At 40.9% G+C, this 25,501-nt stretch overlaps 1 protein-coding gene across 1 annotated transcript; it reads right to left on the bottom strand.

The window, feature by feature from the left end:
- Positions 1-935: 935 nt before the first annotated feature.
- On the bottom strand, positions 936-19,708 carry LOC135645833 (DUF21 domain-containing protein At4g14240-like). Its single transcript, XM_065164632.1, has 13 exons — positions 19,031-19,708; positions 8,821-8,897; positions 7,857-7,940; positions 7,645-7,758; positions 6,321-6,407; positions 6,101-6,172; positions 3,744-3,811; positions 2,887-2,974; positions 2,690-2,763; positions 2,248-2,617; positions 1,668-1,714; positions 1,495-1,576; positions 936-1,229 (listed from the first exon to the last, which is right to left on the bottom strand). The coding sequence occupies exons 1-13, from the start codon at positions 19,317-19,319 to the stop codon at positions 1,107-1,109; spliced, it is 1,575 nt and encodes a 524-aa protein (XP_065020704.1). The 5' UTR covers positions 19,320-19,708; the 3' UTR covers positions 936-1,106.
- Positions 19,709-25,501: the final 5,793 nt, after the last annotated feature.

Genomic DNA, 25,501 nt, shown 5'->3' with positions numbered 1-25,501 from the left:
ACCGCCGCCCTCTATCGTGCGGGGGGTCGCCCTCTTCACTCTAGCCCTCGCACGAGGGCTAGCCGCCTCGCTTCATCGTGCACGGGGTCGCCTCCTGCCGACTTCGGGCGAGCACCGTCAATCGCAAGCAGTTGGGATCTGACGATGGCGACGATGGAGGCGGTGGCCGATTGGCTGGGCTGGGCAGGGCAGGGCAAAGTGGGCAGTCGATGAAAAGATAAAATTATTATTAAAAAAAAAAGGTTTTTATGAAAAATTTTAAAAAGTAAAATATTTTTTCGTAAATTCACCCTATAATAATTATCATTATTATTAGATTTTATAGAAAAGGAGGATATAAAAATAATAAATAATAAGAATAAAAAGCGCGACAGCAACGGCTGGACCAATAGAGGAGGAGCGTGTCGTCCAATGGGAGATTGCCACGAAAGACAGCAAAGCAAACCTCGCTGTCGTGTTCCGTGGGGCTCCGATGCTTGCATGCGGTGCTGACACGTCACACGCTCGCTGTTTACGCCCATCCGGACGTCAAACACCCTTTTTCTGGGCCGCCAAAACGGCCTCGTGGTCGCGAGCCGAATGCTTGTCGCGGAGCCCAACCGACATACAGTCTGTTAAATCACCCATGATTGCTGCTAACGGCCCAACGAAAGAAACATCATCACCATCTTTACCGACTCACCTCGCCTGGATTGAAGATGCAACATGGCAGCATTCTCTAGGGATCCGTAACTATATGGAAATCATGGGCTTCAATCTCCAAACCCTGGCATGATATCCATGTGAATCATTTAGATCAAGGAAGATGGATTGGACAAAAAAGAACTGATATTAAAGAGGGAGGAATAACTATTGCCTCTGCGCTTGCTTTCTCGGGGATGATTTAGAAACCATGCTAAAACGAGATGGGAACAACAAAAACATCGGAACCATGCTAACGACAATGTACTGATGGATTGAATCTGGAGAACCACAAAATCTAGTAATCCTCCTGTAAGTACTGATCGAGCTTCTGTTATTACGACAAGATGATGACCCACATCGTTACAACATATGGAACAATACTCACATGCTTAAAGCAGCTGATGCAATACTCCTCCTCCCCCTCATCTCTTGTTTCCCATTAGAGGTTCCGCAAGATTCACCTGGTGCCTAGGCGTGTTTAAATCAGCATCAGTAGGCTTCCTTGAGATCCCAGTAGTTTGTTGTCCTTGCCGATTTTGAGCACCCTGAGGAAGAAAAATGAAAGGTAAACACCTATACTGGGCATTTTCCTTGTGCCTGTCACTAGCATATTCTTTGAGCTATAACAATAGGATTCCATCGAAATATGATCATGAAAGCGACCATGTTTAGTATTTAGAAACTTCATAAATGCAAGTTAAACTCCGCAGACAACAATGCACATGATGTGGTTCTAAGATGATTCTCCCACTGATAAATGAAAACCATTGATCCTGGGACTCGATCAAAAGAACTGATGCAGTGACTCACCGCTGCCTTCTGTCCAGTCGTCCTCCTCAGAGATGGAGCCCGGGCAACCGATGAAGCAGCAGCTGCAGCAGCTACTCGTATCCTGGAGAACAATACCCACCCCATTGTAAAATATCACATGATCCAGATAGACAGAAACAACAAACTACCGGCAAGACAGCATTAAAGCATACCTCTTGTGGACATCAACATACTCGTCTGTTTCATCCACTATCTCCTCCTGCATGAAGTATGATGATGCCATTATTTACAATCAACTCCTGCTTTTCTGAAGACTTAAAATGAAACATCATGGTTCTATAGACATGCTGATAACTTGATCATACATTTTGCTTGCATCGACATAGAAACTATGCAATATAACCTCCAAGTTCTCCGTCACTTCAAAGTCACTTGAGTATGTACCTAAATTGTCAGGATTGGTATATAATGAACATCTAAAGCAGAATAGCGGTTGAAGGTTACAAAGACACTATAGGTCTATTTGTGATATATGAGGAGGTTCAAGGTTTAAGATTTCAGATCATTCCTGTTATTGACAACTTATCAGATAGACCTTATACCACTATACTGACCTATACCATCTGATATCAACGAGAAAATAATAAAAGAATATATAACAAGCATACTAAGTCATATGATCTGGTGCTGATCCTTGCTTGGGGCCGGTAAAATCTAGTATGATGTTCAAAACCTTGTAAGGAACTACTAAAAAAAAATAGTTAAATTTTAGCATGTAAAAGTCATGTTTACTTGAAGGAGTTCTTCAAACACATCCTCAAGGGTGATAATGCCAATGACCTCCCCATCTTGATCTTCGGTTAAATGAGCAAGTACACTTGCTGCTGCATCATTCAGTTGCAAGGTTGCTTTATCTCCAATGGCCTGTTTATTTTGCCATTTGTCGATGTCAACAAAAACACTATCTGATTTGGCTCCTTTAGATAACAGAGGAGCCATCAATTCAGATTTTCCACTAGATTTATTGTCTGCTTCTAATTTCTCCCCTTCGGCAGGGGGGGGAGTTTTACTTGTGCCTTTAGCTTTCACAACAGCTGCCATATGACTGCTTCCTTTCTGAAACTCATTTAGTATATCATATAATGGCATATCTCCGGGAACCCTGTTAAAATTTCAGATATAAGCATACTCTTCTTGTATAGGCAACAAAGCTCAACAGTACAAGGTGTAAAACCTTGGAATTCTTCTGATAGAAACAGCACTAACTGGTGTTTCTGTCTCAGCACGAACAGCAAGAAGGCTTTTCACCTGGATTCATGAAGAGAATGTCAAATGAAAAAACAGCAATTATTACAACCAGCAGTATTGTTGGAGGAATATATAAATCAAAGCACTATGAGTCTAGAGGTGGTACGGAAGACCAAAACTCACCAGCAGAAGGCCAATAATGTTTTTCGGATTCCCCGAATAAACAGGAACACGGCTGTGGCCTCTAGCGAGAATCTTGCCAATTGCTTCCCTGCATAAAAGTCCAATCAAATAGTGACATTTGTTAATTCAATTTAGGATATGAAAAGAATGAAATTATCTGAATAATTTTTTTTGTGATCTAGAAGCATTGTTCAGAATAAGTATTACAACTTATTCTTATATTGACACTGTCCTTAAAGATAAGCCTTTGGGAGTTTTGACCATAGAAAAGAGATTATTAGTTTTTGCATGACAAAATATTGACTTGTTGACAGACTTAAGATGTATTGGGATTGCTAACTTAGCTTGAAACATAAATCCAACAACGGTACTACAGCAAACTAAGTTACTTAGTGGGTTGCAATTGCATGTATAATCACAAACCAGAATATGATTTGACCCTTATGAACATGATATCCTGTTGCTTAAAAATCCATATGTATCATCAACCTAACCATTTTGTTCATAACGGTCATGGTGTTGTGAACCACATTTGTGGTTTACTGCTGGGTTCAATGGCCTCTCACATGTCTCTACCTTTTCGAATAGTGGTCAAATGACTTTTGACTATATGAATCTTGTTATCAAGGAGAATAAGCCGTTACGCACAATAAGCGGTCGAATAAGAAAAAAGGACTTTTCTTTATGACACAACATGGTGAGCCACCAGAACATTAATATATAAATAAGTACTAAAGGGGCTAGAATATTGAATTAGATACTACTGACATCTAGTTTAAGGTAACTTTTCAAAATCTAAATAAGAAAAAGATAGCAATAGTTCAAACAATAGACTATTTCCATCTGGTGATCCTGACCAGTCTAATTTTGAATTGACGTCTAATGAGAATGTTGATTCAATGGGAGTCATAGCCGCCTCAGCTGTCTGCACATAAAAACATAATCTAATAATATCCAAACCATACTCTTAGATTTATTTTCTAGAAGAACAACAAATAATTATGCGCGATGCAGTTGTTTGAGAATAAGAATAAGCTGTGGCATTTCACCTAGCTAAATTAAGCAAGCAAGAAGTCAGAAAGCACACTATATCCAAAGATATCCAAAAAGAAAAATTAAACAGGTTACGAAAGCACTATAATTTAAAGAGCTGCATATTATAATTAAGTGAAAAACTGTACTCAAAATCAATTCAACAAGTCTTTGTAAAAGGACTCGTGAACACATATTTCAAATAGGATATATAAACAATCCAGAAGAAACTACTACAATAAAGAACAAACCATCAACTGATACAGAATGCAACGCCAGATAAGTTACACTAAGTACTCGTGGCCAATGAATTTGAAGCTGCTTACAGTGCATAATTGGGTCTAACATATTGATCTATGTATTTATATAACAGTATGAGACTTGTCATCTGAGCAAGTACCACTACCATCTTGGTTGAAAATAATAAATGTGCACACACAAAAAAATAAATAAGATCAACATGCCAACATGATCACTAAAAGATCATTCAGTATACTTCATCTAGCCTATGCCCTCAAATCTAGTATAGGAGAGGGTAAGTCCTAAGTATTTTCTTTTAAAAGAATTTTACTTACCCAACAGCCCAAGGATAAGAACGAAATCAGTGACCAATAAATCAGATATGACACTCCAGTGATTGATGAACCACCAAGCCTTTACATGCAAGCTATGTTCTAACCAGTATATTGACAAATAATGCTTTCAAGTTTTTTCAAAAGTGGTCCAGTTTATAAAGATTTACAATGAATGTTAAACAAACAAAAAATCTTTAAAGTAGTGCACCATTGTTTAAAGTTTAAATAAGAAATAAAATCAAGGAAGGCCTTTGACTATTTAATTAAACGCCTTTTGGTCTCCTATAATAATTTTTCCACACTTGAAATTATTCAATATGTAGAAGAAACATGACCTATTGCTGCCATGATGTTTAGTATTAAGAAAAAAGACAGCTCAATGCATGAGACTTCTGTCAATGTGGGGGTATGGAAAGGGATGCAAAGAGGATGAGTGTAAGGATTTAGGTGGTGAAGGAGAAGATACTCCATTCTTCCCTTTTAATTTCCATGCCAGTATTACCCTGAAAGAATGCACATGGCCTTTTGCATAGGAGCAGCAAAAAAGAATGTGATCCAGTTTATGCAACGTTGAAGATTTCATTGTGTTCTGATACAACATCAATACATGGGCCAAGAATCTGTGATCTCTTTATACTGTTTTTTTTTCCAAAATCCAAAAACTAATGAATATGGTGTAATGGAAGTGATTTCAAGTACCAGGCCAATATACATTGATCAAGGAATAAAGATATCTGATTATATAAAAACCCTTCTGTATTCTATCTCAGGATCATGATATTCTCATGCTCAGTAGACCGCTGAAATAGTGAAAGATGGTAGTTCAACAGATGGAGTTTCTTAAATAGGGCTCATCAGTGCTAAGTCCACAAAGGTAAATCCAGCAGATCTATTTAACCTTACCATGATTAAGATTAATATCCAAGGAGACTCGTAGATGTACCCGTTAGATCAGAAGAGTCAACTAAAAATGCTAATATGAGTAAAGACAGAGGAAGACAAAAAATTATTAGAAACAACAAAAAAGAGATGTGATTGATCTTTAGTTTGACTAGTAATATTGCCGATGGTATAGTTCGATGGCAGTAAGGATCCACATAACGACCATAAGTAGTTGGGACCATATGGCTTGCTGATATAGTATAGCATGACTAAGATCACCTACAATGGAAAACCTAGATAGTAACATAAATGAATGTAGTCTAAAACCATTTTGTGTTATCTCTTGAAGCTACTTTAACACTGATAATACATCAATTAACTAACAAAAAAAATATTGGATGACTTCCAACACCCATCAAACACATAATTTCCTACACAAGTATTTTCTGGATCAGGATAGTTAGCTCAAAGCAGTGAACTTGATATTCAATTGGTCATGTATTTCCCAGGACTTTGTTACTAGATTTAATTTGCTTGCGTAACTGATCGTTCAGAACTACATTAAATAATATGTTTAATATCTCCCTGCATCTTCTCATGTAGCATTTACCAGTTAATACAGATATAAAACCAGGTGCTCATTTAAACATGTACCGGAAGGTATTCCTTTAAGGCATGTACTCCAATGTAAAAGAGAACAAACATCAGAATTTGATAACATATACCTTTTCAGTCAAATCAAGAGCTCCACTTATTATTGTTGTCTCATCATGTGTGAGCTCCCCACCTTTACCAGCCTATATTATTAAAGAAATGCTAGTAATATTAGATAACAATGAGAACTAATGAAAACTTCGAATAGACTCCAGCACTTTTACAAGTCCAACTAATGTGCATAACTAACATAAGAAGTTAGTAGGTACTACAATATAATAGTTATTTTACCTCTTGACTATGGATGGATACAAGAGCCTTTAATTGAGCACGCCTAAAAAGTGCAGATTCACTATGTCCAAGTGCACAATCAAGAATCTGGAGTGGCACACTTTAGTTATACAGAATTAAACCAATAAACATTTGAAGCAAAATAAAATTAATAATTAATGTTTTCTTGCAAATATTATTCAAAAGAAAATATAGTAACACATATAGCAATAAGCAATTTATCAACTAGGCACAGTAGAGTAATAAATCCTGTTCTTAATTCATAATCATAATAATTGGTGAATCATACACCATGGAGTCCTAGAGTCGTTCAAATTCTAAAGATAAGTACATAAGCAATATCCATACTGAACTATAACCTATTCTAAGAGTATTAGTAATGAAGCACATAATGAGCAATGCAAAATTGATAACAGAGACAACTACATCAAAAGATAAACAACCAAAGGATGAAAAACCTGTGGTCTCTCGTGATAGACCAAGTCATACATACTAAGCTAATAACTTGCACAGGAGCTTGCTCAGCCCAAGTTTGGCAGTACGCATCCCAAGTCTCATGCAAGAGCCCAAGACCATACTTTGTCTTTCCAAGCTATAAGTACACTCACTGATCGTCTACATCCTTGTTAAGGGGCTAGATATTGCCTGAAAGCATCTACAGGATGTTGAGATAAAACTTGTTGCAACAATGTTTTTGCATCATGCTATTTTCCCCAACAACTGTCTCAGGCCAAAGATAATAATATGATCAACATGACTAAAGCTGATTAGTTGGAGTTACTGAGATTTTATAATCAAGGATTTAATTACCACTGGAATAACCCATGCCAATAATGTACAGATACGGCATGGCATGGGTCCATGCCTGCTGAAACAGCCAATAAAACAGAAAAGGAGACATCGTTCAACATGATCCCGTGCCCTTTACCCAGAACATGTCAGCATGGCAAAGACTTCCTCAAAATCCCCAAACTTGAATATGTAACAACCCAAATACAACAATTATCCAATAAGTGGCATGAAGCATACTTAAAAGACTAGAATACTTCAGATGAATTTACTAGTAGGCCATTAAAGTGTAATGCATGTCTCCTTCTTTTCCTTCTTAATTATTCATAATGTCCCTTGTTTAAATCCCTTACATCTTCATCATAGAACTGCCTGCAGAAAACCCACTTGTGAATTCAATATGGAACTAAACCCAGATTGTCTCGGCTATGCTAGTCAAGCATAACCACATTTCGGATGCCATTACATACAGACAATCTAATGGATAAATCAAATTAAAATATGATGCATTATATTGATTTTAACATATAATCACCTTGCCGATAGGATAAGCAATCGGGTAGCATATGATCATCAAGATACGTACTAGCCATACAAAATTAGCACCCACAGCTAGTCCATATCTTGTGCATATGGCTTGAGGAATAACCTGGACAAAACATAGCATATTAGCATTGTTTTCCTACATGTATAGTGTAAGATTAGCAATTTCAAGCATAAAAAATAATCAATAATCAACCAAAGTACCTCTCCAAAAGCCAGAACGAATGTTACAGACAAGACAACAGCAACAAAAGGATGGAAAATTTTATCAAGGTATAGAGGAAGAGCCTGCATCATCAAACAATTGAATCTGGGCACCATTAGCATGTGCAGTCGAAGCAAATAAAAGAAGTTACGCAAACTTGATAAGCAGGAGAACATATTGTTTGGCAATCTGAATTAGATTTAAAGCCTGTGAAAAACGGCATAATTACCTACATGATAAAGCCTCATTATATGTTGATATATCATAAATGTAGTCAACTCTTTCTGTGAGAAAGTGCATTTAAAGGTTTTCCTCATTTTATTCCTGGCTAATAACTTTATCATTTATATACCAAATCTTGGTTCACCATTTTTAAGTAGGACTAACACAAATAGAAGCAAGGTCTGCCATACTGAAGCGTACCGCCTGTACCGGTCCAACAGGTTATCGGTATGCGGACCGTCCGGTACCGCTACAGTGCTACAGTGCTATACTGTAGTACTGCTATAGTATAAAAATATAAAATTGTTTGGTACACGAGGGTGTACCACTCGGTACGCCCTGATGTACCGCTCAGTACGCCCTGATGTACCACTCGGTACACCGGTACCGTACCGTACTCAGCCCGGGTCGAAACGCCGGTATGGTATGGTACAGCGAACCTTGAATAGAAGTTCCCAAAAGGCCTCTGACTACCAAAATCATATGAATATTGTTCAAGGATGTATCAAAAATGATGTAGGAGTTTCCTTGGCTTCTAGTTCCTCTATCTTATTTGTTTCAACTTTTACAACTTCTTGGAGCAAAATATCAGAACTTGGAGGGAAGTTGTCATGATTCTGTTATATTTTATATTGATTATGTAGGTCTATATGTTTGTATCCTATGGCATATGGTTTTAGTGGATGACCAGAAACATATACATGTATAAATTATTTAAAAATAATTTAAGAAAAGTGTTACCTCCATGGCAGCAGCATTACATAAAAGTAAAGTCACAAGAAGTCGGTGTTGCTTTTGAACAACAGGAAGAATTTGAGCTGCAATAATCAATGGATAGCTGGTTTGTCAAAGAGATGCCCAAAAAAAGTAATGTGCATAAAATTTGTGAGCTAAAACATAAAAGTTTTTGCTTCAGCTAGCAATATATATAAATTCAATGAGTGTGCCATAGATTTTATTAATAAGTTTAATTGAGTATGTGGAAAGCTCATGGACACAATAGAAATTAAGTCATAGAGGTGTAAAAGTCAAGCAGTAAAACATGCTTGATGATTTAATTTCTTCGTGAATTGATCTGTTTAAGACCTTAACAGAATAAGCATTATTCAAAAATATTGTAATTGGTTTGGTCTGACTATATCTTTTAAACTGAATCAAAGGAAGTACTTGAAACAGATCAAAAAGGAAAACTGGGACACTTTATGAGGGCATCTTTGATATTTGATAAAAAAGGGTTGTATTGCAATAAAAAGACCAAAAACGAAGTACTCTGCAGTATTAGCCCAAGATTTGGAAGGTTTTCTAGATAAATTACATAATACTACAAAAACAACAACAAAACTGTAAGTTCCAACTATTTGGAATTAGCTACATGATCTTTTGCCACAATTGATATACGCAATAAACCATATTTTTAGATAAATTACATAATCTACACATAGGAAGACTCATCGAGTTGAATTTTTAAAAACTTAATGATGCAATAACAAAGATTTGCATGACAAGGACATTGAAGACCTGTAAAGTTGATTCAGAGAAACATAGAAAGGCTTATGGGTCATGGGAAATGCATGCATAAATCAAAACAAGACAAGAAAGGGTCAATGGTGAATTGCAAGTTTATCCTATTAGTGAACATCTACCTTCACTCCTTTTTCATGTCAACACATGCAAATCACTATCAAGCAGCCTAAGTCTTGTTGCATGCCATAAATGTCGTTACCCTTGATAGTGTTGAAAGCAAGGTTTGCGATTTCAAATCGTACAGCCCAATACGGGCAATACGTACCGGTCCGCCCATGAACCGGTATGCGAACCACCCACTACCAGGTGGTCTACTCGATATAGCGGCCTAGCTACGACCTAGCTACGACGAGGCTGAGGGAGAAGAATCGAAGAAGGAAGAAGAAGGAGAGGGTGTTCGAAGAAGAGGAAGAATCGGGAGAACCTCGACTCAAACTTGTTTCCACACTCTTTCTCGATCCTGATCCGACGCCGCCCTCCCTCGACGATCTTGATCCTGATCCAGGAGGTAACGACGAGGGGAGTCATAAAGAGGAGGATCTGGAGGTGCGGGGGTCAGGGGAGGCGACGACTAGAGTAGTGAAAGAGGCGGTCTCCTTCATTGCCTCGTCCGCGACTCTGCGTCCTTCTTCGTCGCGTTCTTCGCCGAAGGCCGGAGACATTTGCGGCCTTCGCTATGTTCTTTGCCGAAGGCTGGAGACATCTGTGGCCTTCGATGTCTTCATTGCCTTCTTCACCGAATGCCATAAACGAGACAACGTTGCCGAGGCTGTGTACGCCTTTTTAAAAAATATTTTTATATTATTTTTATATATTGATTTTAATTTTTTATATTATATATATATATATATAAGCATATCGTTCGATATGCGCTGACGTACCACTCGGTACAACATACTGTACCGTATCGTGCAAAGCTCGATACACCGGTACGGTACGAAATTTCAAACTTTGGTTAAAAAAAGTGGTTTATAACTAATTCTAATAGAATCAATAAACAGCCAGATCTAGGATAGTGAAAAAAATAATTCCAGAATTTTCTCTAAATTGAGTGGTTTATCAATTATTTATTTTACCAATTAGATTAATTATCGAAATATCTATGTAAAAAAGATGTTGACTAATAAATCATACAATTGACTTTTTTGAGCTTATATTCGAAGAGAATCACCCACTGATCTAATAGTAACATGTCGGAAACTATAATTATAAGTGAAAATGCTCCATGATAGGGGAAATATTCGCTCCAATATAGGCTCAACATGTAGTGGCCCAGCCCAGGTTAAACTTGCTATAAAAAGCCCATCAAACTATAGAAATTGAGATCAGTACCATTAACTAAGATTACTCTACCTTTGTCGGTAACTGACTTGAGCATCAAAGAGATCGGGTCGGGAAGCCCACCCGACCTCGATCTTCATGCAGGTCGGCCTTAGAGTGCACATCCAAGTCCCTCTTAGCCCCCGTGGAGCATCCAAGCCATTCCTCCGACCACCTCATACCTCTTGTGCACGCAGGCTTAAACCAAGTCGGGTTGACATGGTCCAAAGCGCTCCTCTACCACAATAGCACGATTGAAATGGTCTGAAATGCTCCTCTATGACGACAGCACAAACGACACGATCCAAAGCACCCCTTTACGACGACAGCACGACCAACACGATTTGAAGAACTCCTCTACAACGATAGCGCAACCGACATTGTTTGAAGCATCCCTCTACAACAACAGCATGACCAATACGGTCTAAAGCACTCCTCTACCACAATAGCACGGTCGACATGGCCCAAAGCACTCCTTTACAACGATAGCTCACCTGACATGGCCTGAAGCACTCCTCTATGATGACAACGTGATCGACACAATTTGAAGTGCCCCTCTATGATGACAGCATGACCGACATGACTCGAAGCGCTCCTCTACGATGACAACACGACTGACACGGTCCGAAGCGCCCCCCTACGATAACAATGCAACCGACAAGGCCCAAAGCGCTCCTCTATGACGACAATGCAGCATACACAGTCCACAACACCCCTCTACAAAAAAAGCACGATCGACATGGTTGAAGCGCTCCTGTACGATGACAACACTACCGACATGGCTAGAGGTACACTTATACAATGATAACACGACCGACATGGCTTGAGGCACTTTTCTCTAATGATAGTATGGTGGGAATGACCCAATGCACCCTTCTCGAGGTAAAGCATCTAAAAGCATCCAAAGCGCCCTTCTTAAGGTAAGCTTCTCAACAACATCTAGTACACCCCTCTCGGGGTGAGCATCCAACAATCGTCCAAGGCACCACTCATGAGGCAATTACCACCTCAGCGAGTGCCCGAGACAACCTCCTCAACCAGTGCTCGAGGAAACGACCTTAGCTAGCACCCGAGACATGCCCCTCGAGTTAAGTATGAAAATGCGCTAAAGGAGTCTCCCTTGGCTAACACTCGAGGCGACCTCCTTGACCAATGCCCATTGTGACCACCTCTTCAAGTGCTTGAGACACCCACCTTGGCCATCGCTCGAGGTGACCACCTCGACCAACATGCTACGCGAGCAGGTCAGCCAATGCCTAATATGGCAGATTGGCTAACCTAGAGATAACTACCCAATGTGACAGATCAGCCGACCTAGAGAAATATGCCCAATGTGGCAGATTGGCCTAGTCGCCCATGACGCGACAGATAGATTCGATCGAGAGATGTGATCGGGTAAAAACCAAATAAAGGCATCTCAGGAAAAAACCAGATCTGATCGAGAGATAACGACATCTCAAGCATAAACTTCGCTTAAGGTAGGTCCCTCGACCCCACTATGACAAATAAAGGACTCCTTAACAAAAAACAACCTTCTCCGCCCATGACATGTCCCTTTGCCCTGTTGCGAAAATCGAGCAACTTACTGGTCAGTAGAAACCAACATCCTCCACCTAAGGTAGGTCCCACGACCCCGTTGTAGCAAATAAAGCAGGACTCCTTGATAGAAACTAATCTCCTCCGCTAGAGGTGGGTCCCTTAACCCTATTGCGAGAGCGAAACAACTTCCCCGTCAATGGAAAGAGGCTTCCTTCACCCGATGTGGTGCCTCGATGGTGAGCGAAAGAGGAACCCATCTCGACTCCTCCCACAACCTACCTCGACATGAGGGGGGGAAAAGGAGGGGTAGGTCAATGACAAAGGCGACTTTGTAACATCCCAAATGTAGACAAATGGATCCTTGGGTGATCCCACAACAAACCTGTTGCCTGACGTAGGTCCCTTGACGATGAGCAGAAGAGAAGCCTGCCTCGACTGCTCCCGCAGTCTGCCTTGTCACAAGCAAAAGAGGGGTAGGTCGGCGATGGAGACAACTTCGTAGCATCCCCGCTGCAGATCTACATGTGTCCTTAGGCGATACCACAGGTCACCCATTGTCCCCAACATCGATCCCTCGGTGATGAGCAAAAGAGGAGCCTACCCAGGCTCCTCCCACAGCCTACCTCAACACGAGCAGAAGAGGGGCAAGTCGGCGATGAAGACGACTTCGTAACATCCCTATTGTAGACAAGTGGGTCATTGGGCGATCCCACGGCAAACTCGTTGCCCGATATGGTTCCCTCAACGACGAGTTGAAGAGGAGCCTGCTTTAGTTCCTCCTATAATCCACCTCAACACAAGTATAAGAGGAAGGGCAAGTCGACAATGGAGATGACTCTGTAGCATCCCTGCTACAGATCTACCCAGGTCCTTGGGTGGTTCCACAGTGGACCCATCGCTCGACGTGGGTCCCTTGGCAACGAGTGAAAGAGGAGCCTGCCTTGACTCCTCCCATTGCTCGCCTTGACACAAGCGGAAGAGGGGCAGGTCGACAACAGAGACTTTGCAGAATCCCCATCGTAGACAAGTGGGTCCTTGGGCTGTCCCATAGCGGACTCGTCACCCAACATGGGTTCCTTGGTGACGAGCGAAAGAGGAGCCTGCCTTGGCTCCTCCCACAATCCGCCTTGACACGAGCGAAAGAGGGGTAAGTCGGCAATGGTGACGACTCCACAGCATCCCCGCTGTAGATCTACACGAGTCCTTGGGCGATCCCACAACGGACCCATCACTCGACGTGGGTCCCTCGTCGACGAGTAGAGAAGGAAAAGAGCTAGTCGACGATTACCGACTTCCATTCGCTTGACACGGGCATCTCATCTCCTTCCGCCATAGCGACAATACGAATGGATCAATTGAATCCTCCCCTCGAAGGCAATAGTTTGGTGGAGACAGCTCCCACCGCCCAAAGCGGGTGGATTGACCATGGTCTCCACGTGCATCCAAATTGGGGTCGTCCAACGAAGGAGAAGGAAGAGGAAAAGGAGCCTACTCCTTGCACCAAATCGACTCCACCCAATGTCGAAGGTCTTCATCTAGGCGTCACGCTCCTCTACAACGAGCAAAGCGACATCATTCTCCTCAAGTTACTCTGCACGCAAGTTTCTACAACACGACATGAGTCCCTCGACCCCACATGTAAATCTACTCGATGCGTGCATCTTAATCAAGCGATCTGCCCGATCATATTAACCCAACAAAGCGATCCGTCAATGCAAATTTGCGACGAGCGAGGCGACACCATTCTCCTCAAGAGCATCCGCGATTGCAAGTTTCTACATGGGTCCCTAGGTGGTCCTACATCAGACCCATCACCCGACATAGGTCCCTTAACGATGAGCAAAGGAGCCCACCTCGGCTCTTCCCATAGCTTATCTCAACAACTAGCAAAACAGGAGCCCGCCTCTGCTCCTCTCACAGCCCACCTAGATGACAAGCTAGCAAAAGAGGGACAGGTCGACGACGTGGAACTTCGTAACATCCCCGTTGTAGATGTACATGGGTTCGTAGGTGTGGGTCCCACAACAGACCCATGCTTGACGTGGGTTCTAAACAACCCCACAACTTGGGACTTCCCATCTTCTCAGGACCTTGCTCGATGTGAGCCTTCCCCATCTTGTCATGGACTTAACTGATTTTGCCTAAGTTATATGACACCTTGCATGTCCATCCACAAAGGGTTAGCCTCCCCGAAACTTCTTATAGCCCCTTAAGGACCTACAAAAAAGAAGACGAGTTAAAGGAAGCATTTAACTCGTGATCCGACAAGCAGACATTTTAGCAAACACTTGATAAGTAATGCAAATTACAAACATAGACTTCGCAAGCCCTAAACGAACGTACGATAAAGGGTCCAAGGTAGTCAGTTGTAGCCAAAAGTTCCCACAAGTGCCCACATGACACTATTGATTTACAAGGCAATGAATCAACCCTAGACACTACCATAAAAGCCCACCCAACCATGTGCCACCTAGGTCACTCGGTGTTGTGCTAGTTGACACTCCGCACCACTCTGCGGAGCCAGCACAAAATGGCTGCCAGGATGGCCTGTTTTTGGGTATTTTGCCTCTACGCGACGATTGCACACAACTTACATTTATAAGACTGAAACAACAACAAAAGCTAACCAAAATGAGGCTATCAAGCCTACTGCAAGCCCTACATATGTTGTGCAAAGCATGAACAAAATCAAAAGACACAAATGTACACAAGAATACATCAAACTCCATGTTTACAGCTTTGTCTGTGACAATCTAAGCACTTCAACGACGGCGATAAGTCGAGTTGCAATGTGTGGGCACTTCTTGCCCACAGTCGCGATGGCCTAAACCACGCTGAACGGGTCCTTCATGTCGTGTCCATTCCACTCCCGCTGTCGCCACCTACGTACTTGAGACCAGAAGCCGCGGTAAACTTAAAAACTACATCAGTGAGGACGTACAGGGCAACTACTCTAGTCTAATAAACCAGAGGCAGCTATGTGAGTAGGCATTGCATTGCTCCATACTACCAAAGAGGCCATGAGTCAAAAGACCCACAAGGCAGTCAGTGCTTCAAGAGATGAGTAGCTATTGTTGTTGTAGATCAAACACCCGATGTAGGAGCCTCGACTCGTTAGCAAGTTGGCCAAAACTCTCTCTCCTACAACGAAGTAGGTGCTTTGGCAACCCTTTGCTAGATCGACCAAGGTCCAACCTCCATTGCCAAGCGGGCGGACCGACCGAGTTACTCCGCCCGACGACTGAGCCCTCCACCCTCTACTGTCCGAAATGGATGGACCGACCGAGCTATCCACTTTCCACGTATCGAAGAGGATGGACCGATCGATCAGCCGAGGTACTCCACCGTCCAATGTAAGCTATTCAACAGTGCTGCAACGATTCATGTAGTTTTGCCTCCTCTATAATCCGACACACCCACCGTCGGCTAACTCTCAGAGATTACCTAATGCACCGATAACAACGTGTTAAGCCAACACATGGATGCACTTCTAGATCCCTCCGAGAGAGTTACTGAACTACACCTTTGGGGGACAAATGATAGAGGCAATATTCGCTCCAATATGGGCTCGACACGAGGTGGCCCAGCCCAGGTTAAACCTGCTATAAAAAGTCCATTAGACCACAAAAATTGAGGTCAGTGACCTATTCATTAAGATTACTCCACCCTTGTCGGTGATTGACTTGAGTGTCGGAGGGACCGAGTCAAAAAGCTCATCCAACATCGATTTTTGTGTAGATCGACCTCAGAGCACACATCTGAGTCCCTCTCAACCATCGAGAAGCATCCAAGTCATTCCTTCAACCACCTCAGACCTCTTATGCATGCAGGCCCGAACTGAGTCGGGATGACAAAGACGTCATCGATATTTTTCTTCGTCATTGAGGAATAAACTTCTTTATATACTCTTTTGTGAGAAAAGCATCATGCAAGAACATATCCATTTAGGGCAAGGAAAAAATCCAAGAACATCGAATAGATAATAAGCATTTTCCACTACTAAGACCACATTTGTTTGGTGTTACCTTGGGTCGCTCCCCCACTTGATCTCGTAATGCATCCACCAACGCATTACCTCGTACGAGATCATGCGATGACTCCTCGCCGCTCGCTCGATCTGTTAAGCTTTATGGAGTTGTTATCATGAGGTACCCCTCTTCAACATATGTGAGTCGTTGCACATGATTCTCCCTCTAAAGAATCAAGACTTATCCCTCCTAGATATTTGTCCCATTGGAACAGCTTTTCTCTTTGTACCCTTCCCTCTGGAAGTTTCGGAGACCATCCCTTTGAACTACTCTGCTTTGTTAAATAAACTGTGTATTGTTCTGCCACCGCGAACCCACTTGCTAGATTGTGACTCTTCGCTAATACGACCCACGCTATACCCCTCAAGGCCTACCAACGTGCTGAATTTACTACGCACTTCAGCCTTCTACGAATGTATCCTTCCCATGCCGAAGAGAAATTTTCAATGCCCTATAACGCCGAGTTTTGATGGCCTTGGGATGGCCATGGACAATCCATCGTCCGCATCCAAGCCCTTGCATGATATTGAATTCTTCAAGTTAGCAATTCCCCTTACCTCTGTAAGCTTTACACAACCATCCCTCCTTATACGATCTCATTCTTTATCAAGCGCCCTACTTGCCTTGAGCACCGTCAAGTTTGGTTGTCAACGTTGAACCATAGCTCGAACTTAGTCATCCTAACCTTTGTGTGCTACACGTTCTTCCCACCTTGCTAGTCCTCGTGGTGCCTCTCGCGCGAAGGATTGACCAGTCCTTTGAATGTCAATCTCTGATGCTCGCTCCTCTGAGCAACTCCTTTCCTTACGTCTCTACGCTTGTTTCCCTCAAATGATCGCACGTGCTGGCTGCCCTCAAATGCATCCCCGCTAAGTTTCCTATGTTTGCATATCAAGTGTTTCTAAGTGTGCTTGTCTCGCTTTAACACCATCTGTCACAGACTTAATTGGTTTTGCCTAAGTCGTGCGACACCCTTGCGTGTCCATCCGCAAAGGGTCAACCTCCCTAAAACCTCTTATGATCTTTTAAAAATCAACAAAAGATAAGACGAATTAAAGGAAGCATTTAACTCAAGATCCCACAAGAAGACATTTCAGCAAATACTTAATATGTAATGTAAATTACAAACATAGACTTCATAAGCTCTGAATAATCGTGCGATAAAGAGTATAAGGTGGTCCCCACGATCAAAAGTCTCTATAAGTGCCCACATGACACTGCTACGGAACAAGACAGTGAACCAGCCCTAAACACGATCTCAAAGGCCCATCGGGCCATAAGACAGTGCCCACATGACACTGCTACGGGACTTCTTGCCCACGACTACGATGGCCCAAGCCACGCCGAACAAGTCCTTCATGGCCATGTCCATGTCACTCCCGCTGCCACCACCTGCATACTTGAGACTAAATGCTGTAGTAAACTCGAAAACTACATCGATGAGGACCTACATGAGTAGGCATTGCATTGCTTCATACCACCAACAAGGCCACGAGTCAAAAGACCCACAAGGGAGGCAGTGCTTCAAGAGATGAGCAATTGTTGTTGTTGTAGATCAAACACCCAATGTAGGAGCCTCGGCTTGCTAGCAAGTTGAACAAAACTCTCTCTCCTGCAACGAAGTGGGTGCTTTAGCAACCATTTGCTAGATCAACCAAGATCCAACCTCCATTGTCCAAAGCAAACGAACCGACCGAGCTAATCTGCCCAACGATCGAGCCATCCACTTCCCACGTATCAAAGAGGATGGATCGACCGATCAACCGAGGTACTCCACTATCCAATGTAAGCTCCTCAACAGTGCTGCAACGGTTCGGGCGATGTTGTCTCCATCGTCCGACGCACCCACCTCCCAGTTGTCTCCTCTAGAGATTACCTGATGCACCGATGACAACGTGTTGAGCCAACACATGGATGCACTTCTGGATCCCTCCGAGAGAGTTACCAAAGTATAATTTTGGGAGACAAATGATAGAAAAAATATTCGGGCTCAACATGTGACGTCCTAGCCCGGCCTGCTATAAAAAGCCCTTCAGATCACAAAAATTAAGGTCAGTGACTATTCATTGTGATTGCTCTGACTTGAGAGTCGGAGGGATCAAGTTGGAAAGCCCACTCAACGTCGATTTTTGTGCTGGTCGGCATAGAGAGCACAGCCGAGTCCCTCTCAGACCCGAGGAGAGTCCAAGTCATTCCTTCGATCACCTCAGACATCTTGTGCACGCGGGCCCGAAACGAGTCGGGATGACGAAGACGTCCCCGATATTTTTCCCCGCCACTGAGGAATGAAGTTCTTTAAACACTCTTTGAGAAAAGTGTCGTGCAAGAACGTATCCATTTAGGGCAAGGAAAAATTCCAAGAACACCGAATAGATCATAAGCATTTTCCGCTACTAAGACCACGTTCATGGAAGAGAAGAAGCGAGCAAAAACAAGAGACGATCTTTATCAGAATTCAAAACACTGATAGAAATAGGCGCAATCGAGCACGAAATCAGTACAAGAAATGCAAGAAACGAGGGAAGCAACAACGGACGGACCTGCCTGCTTCTTCTCGGTGGGGGTCCCGCTGCGCTGGAGAATCTCGAGATCGACCAGACCAAGCGACATAAGCCCTAGCGTGAGCCCGGACATGATCCCCGCGAATAGCACCAGCAAGCACGAGATTCCCGCGTAGACGTACCACCACACCGTCCCAAAAGGAACGTCCTCCGCCTCCTGCAGCACCGCCACCGTTTCCCCCTTACCCCCACCACCAACCCCCGCCGCTGCCGCTGCCATCATCATCATCATCCCCCTCGCCACCGCCATCGCGTTCACCGCATGCATATTCCCCGATTCAAGCCGCCCCAACCTATCACCAACCAACTAAGATACACGAGAGATGTTATACCTCAGGATTCACCACCTCCTCTCCTATGCATCCCGGTATTTCATCTCATCGATGCTCGTCCTTCGGCTAAGCCTGCAAGAATAGAGCCAAGCGAGGGAGTCCCGAGAGAGAGAGAGAGAGAAGACCTTGACACGGAGGAGAAGAGATCTTTTATGGCGAAGCAGACAAAGTGGTCAAAGGACGTCGGTTTTGGCTGAGCCCACAAATGCCCTATTTCTGGGAAGAAACCCCACAAAAGGCATGGGAAAGTGCGGGTGGTGGGATGCGCCCGGCTTTGCTGATCCCTCTGCCGCATCCGGTCATGCACCGAGGGTGTTCGATCGTTGGTCGCCGCTCGATCAACTAATGGTCCGACGTCCTTCTGAACTCGAGTCATTGTGGGATTCCGAGGGGGTAACAGTAATTTCAAACCCGGTCGAACCAAATCGATCCGGCCTGATCAAACCGGCTTTGACCGAAACATTGTGGTCAACGAGAAGTGTTCCTAAACAATATTTAGTGCAGATTAAATTAGGTCGAACCGTAAGAAAAGATTGGTGAAATTTTTCGAACAAATTTAATGATACAAATAGATTTATTTATTTTCAAGTGACTGATTAGCTATTCAAGAACTGAAGGCTAAACAACTCTAAAAAGAAATAGCATGTCATTCTTATATCATGATTGCTTGTCGTGTGTGGTCTTCCATTGACATTAATATTTTTCTTGATGGCATAAACTAGTTGAATTGGCTATGTCAATCATGTCGAGCAAATCGTAGATGTGACATGATGTTGTTGTGGCTTGAAAGGGGACTTCGATTCAGAAAAATACACCCATTGGATTGAATAATCTCAGCGTGGATAATGTGGGATAGCAACGGCATGTGCATGCGGATGATGGTATTCTATATATAATTTTTACCATTTCAAATGTGATCTTCGAACCAATGTGATAGAATTGATCCAATTTATTCCGTTTTTGAAATCTTATCGTATTTATGAAGCTAGTTTATAATATGAATCACAAGATGGAGACATAAGAAAACTTTACTCACGGAATCTTCATATGGAATATATAAATTATTTGATCTTCATGAACAGTAAAATGTACCTTATGGCATGATAAGATCGTGAATAAGTTAATAATTTTTTTAGCTGAATTAAAAAACATTAAAATATTTTTTTAATCTCCATGAGACTATAAAATATTTGTATTAGGAAATGATAAGATCTAAGTTAATTAAAAATATTAGATAAATTTCAAAAGCATGTTTTTCGAAAAAAAAAAATTGTATTTTGTTTTGAAGTGAATGTTGAATCTCGGATTTTGATGATGAAATCAATTAGTAAATTATTTGATCAAATCTATATGTTGAGAAAAGTATATATGATTAACTACGATAGCGATTAAGGCATAAAGCAAAACGAAGTGTCGGAGTCAAGATCGAGATTTCATTGAGAGTTCTAGAGTTTATCGGAAGTCCGGAGATTCGTCAAAAATGTTGCCCGAATTGATCAAGAAGAAGCTTGTCGGAACTCGCCAAGAAGATCGTCGTGAAGTCTAGGAGATTACAAGAAGTCCACTGGAAGATTGTCGAGAGATCGTCGGAAGTCCGCCGGACACTCGCCGGAAGAAACCTAGACTTACTGGGCTTATTTTATTTAGTGTATGCCTTAAAAATCATAATTAGCATATAATTAGGATTAGGTTTTGGAGATAATCTCATTAACCCTGTTAAGGGCCAACTCGGTCTGTACTTGGACTGGTTTGGGCTAGATTTAAGGCTCAACCAAGTTGTTGGACCTTGTCTGACGATGGCACCACTAGACTGGGGCGATGGAACTGCCCAGGGAACGGTCTCCCAGGTGGTCTGGGCAGTGGTACTGCCCTGTCAAGCGATGGTGTCGTCAAAGCTCAATATCCGAGACTCTGTCAGGTGATGGTATCGTCCAGTGTCAGAGTGTCAGGCGATAGTACCACCCAATATCAGAGTGTTAGGTAGTGGGACTGCCTAATACTGGCGGTGGTATCGCCTAGTACCCAGGATATCCGGGATGAGATACTTTTTGGCTCTAATTTTGAAGTCATTGGGGCCTATAAATATCTCACCCTTTTCAGCATGAAAGGATAGCAAAATTTTTAAGTATTGAGATGTAAAAAGTGTTGTAAAAGTGCAAGAGTCCTCCTCCTCTTTGTCTTTAGCTTTGTAATTATGTAAGGCTTATAAGAGTTATCTCCTAAACCCATAAAAGGATAAAGCGCTATAAAGAGGTGGTTGGTCTTCGCCTATTGAAGGAGGACCATTAGTGGATGTTGATAACCTCGACGAAGGAGGAATCAGAAGTGGATGTAGGTCACAATGATCGAACCACTATAAATTCCGTTGTGTTCTTTCCTTACTGCTTGTTCTCTTACAGCACTTTACTTCATTGCAAACTATTCAATCCCCTCTTCTCTACTCACTTGCAAACTTATTCGAGTCTAACTAACGGTTTTCATCGAATGAAGTTTTCTAAAATCATTGAAATTTATCATTTTTATCCGCTGCACTAATTGAAATGCCGCCCCCCCCCCCCCCCCTCCTTAGTGTCATTCTTGATCTTAACAATTGGTATCAGAGCAATGTCACTCTTATTTTGGTTTGAAATCTAAGAGAGATGACATTTGCCGACAACCAAGAGGGTCACTCAATCACATGTCCACCCATATTCAATGGGACAGATTACAACTATTGGAAAACTAGAATGAGAATTTTTCTAATTTCTATAGATTTTGAGTTATGGAACATTGTGAAAAATAACTTTCAAAAGTCTTCTCGATTGGAATGAGTTGAAAAATAAGACTTTCTCTTTAAATGCTAATACTATGAATGTCTTATTTTATGCTTTAGATAAAAATAAGTTCAATCGAGTGTTTATTTGTGAAACGATTTTCGATATTTGGCATACACTCAAAATTACTCACGAGAGCTCTAGTAGAGTAAAGGAGTCCAATATTAATCTCTTAGTTTATACTTATGAATTATTTCGGATGAAACCAAGTGAGACCATTGGAGACATGTACACCCAGTTTACGAATGTCGTCAATGGTCTAAATGAACTTGGTAAAAGTTTTTCTAATTTCGAACTTGTTAACAAAATATTAAGATCCCTCCCAAAGAGTTAGGATCCTAAAGTAATGACAATTCAAGAAGCCAAGGACTTAAACAACTTTTCGCTCGAAAAATTTATTGGTTCTTTAATGACATACGAAATGACTTGCAATGCTCATGAAGAGTTTGATAACAACCTTCCAAAGAATACGAAGGATATTGCACTAAGAACTTAGAAGACCACTTGAAAGAAAATTTAAGTGATAAAGACTATGATGATGACTTGACACTCTTGACAAGAAAGTTCAAAAATTCATAAAAAGAAATAAATCTAAAAATGACATAAAAAATAAAATTGAACATAAAAAAGAATAAGTTATATGTTACGAATGTAAGAAACCGGGACATTTTAAAAACGAATGCCCCCAAGTGAAGAAAAAACAACCAAAGAAAAGAATGTGCTCAAAGCAACATGTGATGACTTGAGCGATTCCAAAGACGAACAACAAAACAATAAAGAAATCATCAACTACGCACTAATAGGTATCAGAGATGAGGTAAGTAGTTCATTAGATGTAAATTTATCTTTCAATAAGCTTTTAAGTAATTTTTATGATATGTTCGATGAATGTAGAATAATGAGCAAAAAGTTTAACTGTTTGAAAAAGGAGCATGCCCTTTTAAATACTGAATTTGAAAAACTTAAACATGATAATCCTTCATTGCCTCCATGCACTAAGTGTGAATACTTAGAGACACTTAAGAAGGAAAACTTGCTACTCAAAGAAACTCTAAAAAAGTTTAAGGTTTATAGCAAGTACTTGAACATGATCCTTGCCAATAAGGGTCACATTCATAGAAAAGACGGAATCAGATTTGTGAGTAGCACTCACCAAAATTTAACCACATTTATTAAAGGTCCTACCTTTCATGTATCACCCCCCACCAAATATATTTTTTATTGTAAACTCGGACATGTTGCTTATAAATGTTCATTTAAGAGATATAGTCTACACAAATTGATTTGGGTTCCTAAAGGAATCATAAAGAACTCCATATAAAATGATAAGTTGATTAGATCGATTTTTGAGGCACCTAAGGTTAAATGGTTACATAAAAATCATCATTCTTTGTATAAATGTTTACCATCATAAGCTAGGAGCAAAACTAATACATTGATAGTGGATGTACACCGGAGTTCCAAAATACCCCATAAAGCTCTCTAGTCAAAACAATAAAGGAAAGATTATTAGAAGTAGAACTATTAGTTGCAAAATGATTGAAGATGCTTTATATTCAATCATGATGACTTAATGATGTAATGATTATTTAAAATCTTATGTTATAAACATTTGATCTTGATTTTTTGATATTTGAAACTTGAGAATTCTTATGCATAAGTTCCTCTTTTATATTTTCCAGATTTCTTGACCTTTGAAAATTGAATCTTCTTTTATAAGATTGTTTATTTTTATTCCTTCTCTTTGCAATTTACAAAACAAAAGATCTGATTCATAGATAATTAGTATATTTGAACTAATCGTTTCTGTAAGTATTCTTACGAAAGTCAAAACTTTGAAATAAGTTGATATGATGTTTATGCAAATAAACGTTTGCACCACACTATGACTATGATATTGCTTGTCTCAAATGAAAAGGAGGCAAGAGTATATGTAGCGTCTCATTAGTCCCACATCGGAAGTGGGCAATGAGTATGATTAGCTTAATCGAGATGCAGCAAATTCATCAACATTTGAATACTTTGTTTAGGCATTTTGATTTACCACCACCTAAATATGTTATGTATTTTCTTCTGCTGATAAAAGGAAGTAGGGAACTAAAAAGCACCATGATGAGTTGTACTCTTTAATACTTTTTACATTCCATGACGTACCCTTTCACGTCATGTGCTTTTCAATATTATGATGCGCTTATTGATGATGGTTTAATGCTTGAAACACTCTAAGAATTAGGTATGATAAATCTTTTGAATGCATAAATTCCTTGATATATTGTTCAATTTTTTTGGTTTTCTTTTTAAATCGAGAACGTTTTTCTTTCTTGTGATATTTACAAAAGAAAAGATTCGACTTTTGGTCTTATTTATCATGTGATGATTATTTGTAAAGTTAGGGATGTTAAATTGTCCAAATGCATGAGTTTGTTGTATATATTGTTTGGACTTTCTTTATTTTTTTAATAAAGCTTTTATGAAATCTGGAATATCAATTTACTTGGTATCAAATTTATTCTATACACTTGCTCTATCACTTAATGATTTTTGATACACTTAGTCCCTTCACTCATGGATTTAATTAACAAATACATCTCTCATGGATTTCATTCATGGATTTTTTATCATTCATTTGATGCTCGTTTCCCATTAATTCTTCCTTACTCTTCTCATGAAAGAAGAATTTTTATGGACTTTTAGTATGTGATAAGTTCCTCTTAAGAGCCAACTAGGCCCGTAATTAGATTGGTTTGGGCTGGATTTAAGGCCCAACCAGATTGCTGGACCCTGTTTGGCGATGGCACTAATAGACTGTGGCGGTGGAACCGCTTAGGAAACGGTCTCCCATGTGGTCTGGGCAGTGGTACTGCCCAGATTGAGCAGTGGTATCACCATAGCTCAGTATCTAAGACTCTATCAGGCGGTGGTACCGCCCAATACCTTGGAAACCCGGGATGATACACTTTTTGGCTCCAATTTTGAAGCCATTTGAGCCTATAAATATCCCACCCTTTTTTGCATTAAAAAATAACAAAGTGATACATAAGTGTGAAAAAATCTTTGAAGTGTTTGGGTATAAAAAGTGTCGTAAAAGTGCAAGAGTCCTCCTCCTCTTTCTCTTTAGATTTGTAATCATATAAGAAGAGGTGTGAGGCTCGTAAGGATTATCTCCTAAACCTGTGAAAATGAGAAAGCACTGTAAAGAGGTAATTGATTTTTGCCTATTGAAGGAAGACCATTAGTGGATACCGGTGATCTCAAAAAAGAAGGAATCAGAAGTGGATGTATGTCACAATAACCAAACCATTATA

The sequence above is a fragment of the Musa acuminata genome, chromosome BXJ3-8 (assembly GCF_036884655.1).
Source record: "Musa acuminata AAA Group cultivar baxijiao chromosome BXJ3-8, Cavendish_Baxijiao_AAA, whole genome shotgun sequence".
Taxonomy (NCBI): Eukaryota; Viridiplantae; Streptophyta; class Magnoliopsida; order Zingiberales; family Musaceae; genus Musa; species Musa acuminata.
Note: the sequence above shows the minus strand (reverse complement) of the source record. Positions and strands in the feature narration are given on the sequence as shown.

Bases quoted from the DNA above. Each gene is read 5' to 3' on its own strand.
- LOC135645833 (XM_065164632.1), bottom strand. From the start codon at position 19,319: ATGCATGCGGTGAACGCGATGGCGGTGGCGAGGGGGATGATGATGATG. The intron at 6,173-6,320 runs GTAAAATAACTA...TTAATAATATAG, and splicing joins TATCCATCCATAGTCAAGAG to GCTGGTAAAGGTGGGGAGCT. The intron at 1,577-1,667 runs GTATGCTTTAAT...ATTGTTCTCCAG, and splicing joins TATGTTGATGTCCACAAGAG to GATACGAGTAGCTGCTGCAG.